This window comes from Varroa destructor, unplaced genomic scaffold, assembly GCF_002443255.2.
Source record: "Varroa destructor unplaced genomic scaffold, Vdes_3.0 BEIS01000004.1, whole genome shotgun sequence".
NCBI lineage: Eukaryota > Metazoa > Arthropoda > Arachnida > Mesostigmata > Varroidae > Varroa > Varroa destructor.
The window spans coordinates 12770506-12780141 of record NW_019211457.1 but is presented as its reverse complement, the minus strand read 5'-3'; the positions used below and the strand labels follow the sequence as shown (position 1 = coordinate 12780141).

The 9636-nt window shown below is 38.1% G+C and overlaps 1 protein-coding gene across 5 annotated transcripts; it reads right to left on the bottom strand.

Annotated features, from left to right (window-relative positions):
• Positions 1–1469: 1469 nt before the first annotated feature.
• LOC111250222 (uncharacterized) lies at positions 1470–8731 on the bottom strand. Of its 5 annotated transcripts, none has more exons than XM_086987292.1 (5): positions 8001–8725; positions 5379–5461; positions 5112–5226; positions 4661–4712; positions 1481–1864 (listed from the first exon to the last, which is right to left on the bottom strand). In XM_086987292.1, exons 1-5 carry the CDS (start codon positions 8269–8271, stop codon positions 1807–1809), a joined length of 579 nt encoding a protein of 192 aa, XP_086843418.1. In that variant the 5' UTR covers positions 8272–8725; the 3' UTR covers positions 1481–1806. The 5 variants fall into 5 exon arrangements, with proteins under 5 accessions (XP_086843419.1, XP_086843418.1, XP_022660847.1 ...); XM_022805112.2 differs by lacking the exon at positions 1481–1864 and adding an exon at positions 3578–3839 and having other exon boundaries at positions 8001–8711; XM_022805113.2 differs by lacking the exon at positions 1481–1864 and adding an exon at positions 3578–3839 and having other exon boundaries at positions 8192–8706.
• Between the last annotated feature and the right edge of the window lie 905 nt (positions 8732–9636).

Sequence of the window (9636 nt, the reverse complement as noted above, 5' to 3'; positions counted from 1 at the left end):
CTGTTTGCATTGATTTCTAAAACATGTTCATCGTATGCAAATCTGGAACCGTGATCGTAGTAAAAAGATGTCCCCAATTTAGGTTAATTTTCGTGCTATTACATCGCTTATAGGGAATAGATAATGCGGATCGAGAGAAACCTACTTTTACCTCTATTTATTTGCAAACATTTATTTCCTCACAAAAGCTCATTTATAACTCCTTAGTAGTATGCCATATAATAATTTTAAAAATTATTATTGATGTTGTCGTTGGTCTTGGCATTTTAGCAAATAAAAGCTGTCCAGAATTGCTGTACACGAATTTTCTGCAAAAGCCTTGAGATCGTCATGAACGTTTCGAGACAATTTGTTGCTCTATTAATTTTCAGTCCTAGCTAATGTTCCGTCTTTCGTTTCCTAGCTGAACATGTACACGCACCGATGCGCTGCCTTTAATATCCCTCATTTTAAGTAAAACTGTTGGTTGGCTAAATTTACATATGTGTCTTTTGATTTACCTTCCTATAATAGAGTATATAAATTGGTAGCTTGAAATGTGGCGCATTCATTGAAATTCCGTTAAAACCCCCCTAAAAGGTAGGGCGAACGTAGTTTTTTGTGGAGCATAGATATGACGGCCCTTGAAAGATATCGTTCATCCTTACCTGGACAAGAGTCATGGATAGAAAAATTAGTTGCTTTCTAGCACAATTGTCCAGACACTGGGATGTGCGATGTTTGCATTATCTCATAGGAATTAAGACTGTGACACAGAAATGGGTGAAGGAAGATTGTCTGTTCGGTGGTGCCCTGTTTCGTTTGCTAAATTTAGATACCGCGTTTAGAAAATATTGTCAAAAACGCTGCCGTGCAATTTTCGTTTTCAACCAACCCTGTAAAGACTTAATCCGTTAATGGAATACCGGATCAATTAACGACCACGGCAACGAAAGGAATACGTTTTTGCGACATTTGGTAAATGCGGTCTAGTACACTAAGCTGCATTCATCCGGCTATGGCACGATCCTAGCGTGACCTCATAGTAGCTATAGTGGCTCGCCGAGTTCGCCTCATCGGCGAGAACAAGCTAAAGATCCACATTGTATTATAAAAACAAAGTGTAAACTTGTGAAAATATCGGCTACAGGCCATTTTAATAGGCGACGCAGGTGTGTTTAGCCGTATTGATTTCAACATCGAATCGCTATAAGTAGGTATTGAGGCGCTGAAAAAGTCGCTTATGGCCGAGAGGAATCTCTACGAGGTCTTAGGCTCGAGAAAGATTTTTTTTATGAAATTTAGAAGTTTGAAGTTTTTCAGCGTTTATAAGGTTAAAAAGAAAGTCGCTACTACATGTTTCAAATAGATAGTAAGATAATTATAGCTATAACGTAACCATATTGATAATAGTAGCCAGTTAATGTCACACTTTTTGATTATAGTACAATAATATAAACAATAAACAGATTAGATTAAAGAATAAAATACAAACCATATTACTACAGCTTTTCCCTTTTTGTCATTGCTAATTTTATTAATGGTTTAATATTGGGACGGTTACATTCGTTCGTTGCTCGATAAGGATTAGCACCCCTGACCACTGGAACTATGCAGGCACACGTGGGTATCTATCATAATCGTGATTATCGTCTATTCGATAATCGTCTTTCGAAATCAATTGCTATCGCCACGTATCAGCGCCAGTGGCAGTCGCAATGAAAGGAATCATGCGTGATTATATACAGAAGAAATGGCAACGATAATAGCACAAGATCGTTTTTTTTTATAGAATGTTGTTGAAGGAGCCGTGTACGTTGAAAGACATTACCACACGATCATGCCGAAGTACCGGCAGAAGATTCGATCAGGAACATGGCGCTCCCTAACGGTTAGGAAAAATGAAATGTCTTTGTTATGACTGTATATAACGATATATGTGTATGTATGACAAGGTACCCAATAGGGTTGCTGGTACTCGATGCCATATCGTCTATGTAATAGCTATCTAGATTCATGTTGCGTACCCCGATGCATTCGATATTACAAAGTCGTTTAACTTTTTTTCTTTATTACACGATACAGTGATATTTATCGTAGAAAAAAAGTTGTCCTTGATGTGTTGCTGTGGTGGCTCCATAAAGCTTCAGCGTCCAATACCTGGTAAAACGATGACAGATTAGCTACTCATTGGCCCTAGGAATTAGTCAAGGAAGTTCTCTCTATTTCAACGCGTTGTGGTGTAGTGACAGCCGTTGGTGGCTTTTGGTTCCAAATAAATGGAATTATTCAAAATCGTTAATGACATCAGTTGGCGTCGTCACTCATATCAATATGAAGCTTTATCTACTCAAATGTACGAAAATTGTTCGTATACGATCAATACGGAGGGAAAGACGACACTTTGTGATATTCATTTTAGTTGCCCCTTAGAGGCAAGGTACACGCACCAGCATTCAAGACCCACTATTTGTTGTCCACTAAAAGTGATGATATGGGTATATGGTATGTGCCCGTGAGAGCTTAGAAGGTGAGGTAATTGCATGCTAAGCATAGGGACACATTGCGGTGTAGGTTCGAATCCATAGACAGACATACGGTTCGTCGTTTCGCGTTGGCAAGAACCAGCCGGCCAGCCAGCCAACGGTCTGTGCGATCAAATCCTTAACAGCGATAAGTGTGTATGGTATAAATACTCAACTTGGAATCACAAACGGGTTCACACACAATTGAACGTCATATAAAGCAGTTTGATGTGAAACTATAGATAATTGCTATTGCAAGACTTATGTGACCACGCTCTTCTAACTTACGGCACGATGCTTTCGCATTAATGAAATGACTGTTAAAGGCTTAGTGCAATACGAGTTGTCAGTGCAAAGTTGCTTTTTAGAGAACTCGAGAAAAGAATTAGCATAACTTACGTCGCTTTTAGTAATTATGATTATAGCCCACCTGTACAGCTTGTATCGAAACTTTATTATATAAGTAGGTAGTTTGCATGCTATTGACAATTGTGCGTAAGTCGTGTGCTGTAAGAAAGTCTATGCGAAGTATATAGTCCCATCAAGCCTCAACGGTACTGGTTCTGTAAATCAGCTTATCAAATCGGCGCAGTTTTCAAAACTAGAGGGCTTTGCCACCCATCCCCTCACGTTTAACTCACGTATACTGTATGTATAATGCAACTGGTCAGTTTTTTTTACTATTATTTTTCTACAGTCTAGTACTACTACAGTTTTCGATAAAAGGAATCTATGCGGCAAACCAAAATCTTTTCAAAATCCACATACTGCTTGTTATAACTCTGGACGATCACTTCGACAATACTTTCGAAAGATTAACTCATGTGGTTTGTTTTTAAAACCCCCTTAAGCTGTGATCCTATAAGCAGCCTGGGATATGGCACGTCTGTAATAGCTATAGCTCTTTCCCTACTGTTAAATACGACGATTCATTTTCTTGTGCAGTAACTAAACGCGACAGGACCGCACACAGACATACTTATTGAGTAAATAGCTAGATCGACTGTTATATTTCATTTCTAAGCCATTTATCATGAATATATATATATATATATATATATAAAAACAAACAGTTTCGGACGTCTAGACATATATGCACTCCAACTGTGCATACACATATATTTATTGTATAATATTAGTTTTGGTGAGGCTTATCCTAAAATTAGCGAATCGTAGATGCAACTCAACCACACACCCACCAACGATACGTTGTCTTTTTTTGCGCCGTTACTTTATCTAATGTTGTCGACGGGCAGGCATTGAAGACAGGAGTGTGTGCTGTTAGCTGGAGCCTCCATCAGGGTGTTTGCGATTCCTAGGAGCACAGTTCTCGGGCTGCACGCAGCAGGTAGGGGTGCGGGAACCAAAGTTTCGGATGGTTAAAGGCATGCAGAAAAACAGGCTCACAATTTCACACGAACTTACCATCAGAACGTCTGACTTGAAGCAATCAGGTAACTCGAGTTACTTTAGACTGCACGTCTTTAGGTCATAAAAAGCCTGCATGCCCCTAATCTATATTTTAGATATTTCGTTCGTTGATGCGGTGGTTCGAACGCCCAAACTTCAAATGAAAACAGATCAGGAGGGCGCTATATCAAATATCGCCGACGGTACAGGCTACGCAGCTTATGTTGATAGCGGAGAACCATTTGTAGTCTCGGTAGAAGATATTGTCGAGAATAAGTAGCAAATAGATAAAAATAAACTCTTCCCGGAAAGTTTCCACCTTCTAATCCACTGGGCCTTTCCTGCGGACTATTCTCATTCTTCCTAAAACGCTACGTTAACTTGTTTTTGTCCCACTACTAAGTACAGACAAATAAGAGTGTGTCTCAGCACGGACTCTTCCTGAAGTAAAATATATGTGAATGAGTCTTGTAACTTAGGCCCTGCTACGATTTGATCAAAGTTGTTATACTAGGCCTAAAATGTGCATATAGATTTGTTCTAAAGTAGTTAGCAGAACCAAAATAGCATGGCTATACACTAGCATTTATCTGGCATGAGTAAATAAGCTATAAAGCTAGAGTTTCTTGAAAAATTTAGGTTAGGATATTTTTGCGCAGATAATAAAACGACTGGCTGCAAAGAAGGCCGGGACCCAAAGCTTTTGTAAACCCAATTTGACGGTAAATCACTTAGAATTAGATTACCTATTGTAACGTGACGGCTCGATCGAATCCTCCTCATTACGTGAGCAGCAGCCTGAAAGAGCAAATTACTTTACTTTAAAGAGCAAGTAAATTTACATACAGACTAAACATTTCCTAACGAAAATTTAATTTCACGGAAGACGAGATAAATCCAGTTTTAGCTTGTAATCAATATTATTTTATACATTACGCCTACAGATATGAGTATTGTCATTGGCATAAATTGCGTCTTAATGATGGTTGGTTTCATTCTAAGCTTTTTAAAGGTAAGCATTGGCGCCTTTGTAGCAGAGTAGACATCTTCTATTTCTATAGACCTTGAGGCTAGTGCTACGTAAGTAAGCGAATGGTTTGTCGTCGTTTATGGCATAACGGCGCGTTTTTTTATTATCTAGTATTGAGTACAGAATCATTTAAATAGAAGGTTGAAGAAAGCCTTAACTGTACGTACGTTTAACGGCACATCTTAGAAAACAGACCTCAGGATTGCCCCCTAGAACAATGCACAGGCGTTCTGTTAGGTTCATAGAACCGACGCATCTGCCGCAATCTTCCGCGGAACCGCTCTAAAAGGCAGATTCGCAAACGAACAAAATATATGTAAAAGAACAAGACGCTTCAATCGACGAATTTGCCTGAGGAACTATGGCTGCTCCTTAACTTACGAATACTATTTAAGCTTTAACGATCGTGTTTTTTTTTTATGATTTTTGCCCACCTTAAGGTAATCCATGCAGTCATCTGTGAAGCCAAGTCCGCTAAACGCTTCGATTACTTTCTCCTGAGTAGCCTCGTCGTAATCTGCAATTACGGCCCCCAGTAACCATGTAAATAGGTATAAAATTGTTAGCAAGAAGTATAAAGAAATGAAAAAAAAAAGATGACACTTCAATTATAACTCCGTTTAGTTCAAAAGTACATGTACGCCTTATTTATGCCCATATTTGTACGATGTTTTTTCAAACTTTTTTTTAAAACATTTACGCTTAAGTGTGCTTAGCTCTTCGGAAGAAATTCCGTTGTCTATGTGTTTATAAACAGGCGAACGCAAGGTTACATTTATATAGAGAAGAACCATTTACCAAATACGCTTTCGGTGTTTTACCGAAATTACCGATTGACGAGTATGAACACTTTTCTCCAAATCTAGCAGCTGGCCTTCATCACTAGCACAGCTAAGTACACGAGTCGCAACAGATCGATTAGAGCAATGGAACTTCTACGCTAAAATTATTTTTTAATGCCATTCGGCATTGCGTCGGGAATTTTAAAGGTTTCCTAGCAATAATACTTCTTGTCTTGACTTTTTAAGTCAAACTTGATCTAGCGAAGGTATCGTACGCAAACATCTATGTTCATAAACCTAGTACCCTATAACAATTTCGATAGGAATATAAGACTTCCGAATACATCTTCTAAGCTTAATGCAAAAGTTTGCTCACAAAACATTTCAAAAAATCCCAGGAAGGCTTAGGTACTCTAGAACAAAGCATATTCATTTTATAATACTGGAACAATGTATTAGCATTGGAAATAGCAACAACTCATTTAATCTTGTACGCAATAAGCTCGACAGAATTTTGTGGGTGGAAACTTCACCGGGGGCGCTTTCAAGGTTCATCTCATTAAGGCTTTTTAAAGGTCTTTAGGTTAATTTTTTAATTGTCGCGGTATTTAAATATCCTACAAGGGCACCTTCTGCGGCACACGCAAAACAAAGCCGGAATTAATGCTAACAAATAAGGCCGAAATGTAAAAAAATATTACTTCATCAAATATTTAAGAAGGCTATCGACTAATTTAGGAACGTAGCAGGAGAGCTCAATTCGACGGGACATTAATGCATTTACGACTTTTCAATAAAATTCGAAAAGATGCAGCAGTTCTAAACAAGGTACTTCTCAAGATTTATTAAAGAAATGAAGCTTTTTTCGTGAATCTCGCACGAAGTTTTGCCACTATCGTCAATAAACTACTAGGGAAACTATTCGACGCAGACCTGTGTATAGGATCTAGTTTTCCAAGTCTTGGGTTTTTATGGTTGAAGAAATGAAGAATAGCAAACTAATTTGTCTAATTTCCGTAAATTCGCCTAGATACAAAGCTTATTTGTACACTTTATCTATCTAACATCTATTATAGAATGTATCTCTTAGGCGCGCCTTACGTGCATTTCGCTTGAATATATTACTTATATAATAATAATAAATTCTGGTTATTTTTATTCTACATTACTAAAAGTAGGTTACTACATGATCCCTGCTTAGCTTTAGTCTATATTTCAAACGATCAGTATTTGGTTTATTGTGATATTTCTTTTGTAAAACCTAAAACATTTTTGAAATTTACAATTCGTAGGCCTAAAGATTTAGATCTCATCACGAAATGTTCAATCGTCTCACTTGCTACCCTACATATTTTACACACGAGGCCCTCAACGTTCTAGAAGTCTTCCTTCATTGTTTCCGCGGCGTGCACGGGGCGCTCGGCAGTAGGCGAGCAACCTTGACGCCCTCCTACAATATCTTTTGTGCAGGAACAAAAGTGCTAACAGGAAGTAAATTGTTTTTGCTGAATTAGATCTCTTTATATATCCGTATATAAAAGTCAAAATGTAGATCAAAACGACCTAATATTTATGGGCAGGTATTATGGTCCCGGTGGACCAAATCTGATATCCTAGGTAGGCAAGATGGTCTGTTGTGGGTGCAGAAATAAAAGCCACGCACGTTACTAAACGATGTTGCGAAACTGCATGCTTAGATAGATCTGAGACATAGTCCTGTATAGCTTCTATCCCTGAACCGAATAGCATATTAATCGAAATGAGTTATAAACAAAATAAAAAAAATAGTACTGATTTAAAAAAAAAACACTAAAGTAGATATTAACGAGCTCGCATGTCTAAAGTTGGCCAGAGCACATTGTGGCGTACAATCTCTTAATGAATTAAATAATTTTGTTTAAAGTCACTTCTCGATTTTCGCGAGAATAGGTTACTCAGAAATTTCTAATTAGGTGAATACGAAGGATATTCTTTTTTTTGCTAATTTTCCTGGCTATCGTATTCAACCACTGTACTTTGTACTATAACATCGTCCCAGATAATTGAATTTTAAATTCAGTTATGCTAAAGTAGCATATTTAAAAAGCAAAACAGTTGAAGCAAAAACTTTTCAAACGGATTTGCCTGGGACACGGCCTTGGAGAAACAGAGAGGAGGCGCATTGAAGGCGTCAGGGGATACGTACTTACAGCACAACAAAATTCATAATAGCCTAAAACAGCATAAAAATAGGTAGTGATTTTACTACTAATCAATTAAAATGCTGATACTTACTAAGGACTAAATAGGTACAACGATTTTTGTTAAAATTTTCGCATGAGTGTCGAACTGAGTTGGGCTGAGCATAATCGGTAACCAACAAGGTTACGTATTTCATACGGATTATAAGCAATTTTTGCCTTCTATTTGTAGCGTATGATGTTATAAAACTACTAAATACGTAGTCCAACATTAAACAAACTGACTGTATCCATGTGAAGCAGTATCTGATGGTACTGTGAACCGTAGCAGTACGGCTATAAGGATGAACCATGATCCACAACATATCGTTGCTCTCCGTAGATCCTTACGCATCATTGGAAATCTACTGTAAAGTTGCTGAAGCCAACACGCTTAAAGCTGAACTTAATTTCCTCTTGTGACTGGGAACGTTTTGCAGTTCTGATAGCTTATTTCTCCAATCTGTTAAAGCTGCTGCTGCGCCAGCAAAATTTCTTGTGCACAAATATCAAATTTGTATCACTTAGAGATCGTCATTGAAGCACAGTACGGTGACAACGTTATGGAATAGTCTATTTCTAGTAGGGATTGAATACGGTTATTACCCGCAGCCCTGTAAGCACTTCGATTCGTACCAGCATATACCGAACAACCAGGTAGCTCAAATGAAAATACAGTTCGTTCGTTAACGTTGCCCGTTTAGAGGTAGAAATTGCTCAAGACCCTTTGTCACGAGTCCACGCTCAGTGTCAGTCTCGAGGCGGCCATGTTTGCTCTCTGCTAAGATCAAGATTTGATAAAGAACCTTGTAGAGAGGTGCTAGGTTCTTTATTTCTAGCAGTTCCCGTATTGAAGCAAGTCAAGAGACGTTGCCGTTCGTATCCGTCGGTCTCTGCGAACTTAGGGGCTAACATCAGTATGAATCAACGCGGTAACCCAAATGCGATTTTAAGACTGCAAGGCTTGTTGACTAAACTTCCGTAAATTGTATCATAGATAAAAGTAAAATGAAATAATGGTAAAGAAATTTGCAATATTAGCAATAAGAAGCAATAACAGGAGCGTGGATATATTTCTGACATAAACGTTTATTATCAACAAAGAAGCAACAAAACACTTAGATTTAATAAAAACTTTTAAACTTAAAGTGGTCTTGCAACTTAACGCGTAGAGTTCTATGAATGTACTTCGATTCAACTCTTTGTCGCGCCGTTGACCACAAAAATGAAATGAAGGATCAAGTCTGATACTGGCACTATGGGTGCAGTCCGTGTAAAGAAAATACGCATGTAAATATGAAAACGTTTAGCAGTTGGGCAGCATTATCAGATTTGTGTAAGCGCAGAAGCTTTTGGCGTTCGAATGTTAGACTAAAAATAGGTAGACGTTATCTGTGTGATAATGAGCCATCGTGAACCTTCACAACAACCTAAACCTATCTAATACGAGCGTGTTTAATAGTCGCCCGCACGTGTAGCTACCGTACAGAGAAGGGCCGATGATAGGTCAAGCGCAGCATCTGGCATTTGATTTCTTGAGCTTTTAAAACTCTAATCTAGTTAAAATACAATATATAATGTCACAAGAAAGCAGTCCTGTTGTTAAACCGATTATATGGCCTGCTATCGCAGTAGGCACTTATATGGTCCAGTAACGCTATTTATACGCATGTCAGAACATAGCATTCTCA

Bases quoted from the DNA above. Each gene is read 5' to 3' on its own strand.
- LOC111250222 (XM_022805112.2), bottom strand. From the start codon at position 8,271: ATGTTGTGGATCATGGTTCATCCTTATAGCCGTACTGCTACGGTTCAC. The intron at 4,713-5,111 runs GTACGTACAGTT...TTGCTCTTTCAG, and splicing joins TCTAAGATGTGCCGTTAAAC to GCTGCTGCTCACGTAATGAG. The intron at 3,840-4,660 runs GTAATCTAATTC...TGCTGCGTGCAG, and splicing joins GAGCCGTCACGTTACAATAG to CCCGAGAACTGTGCTCCTAG.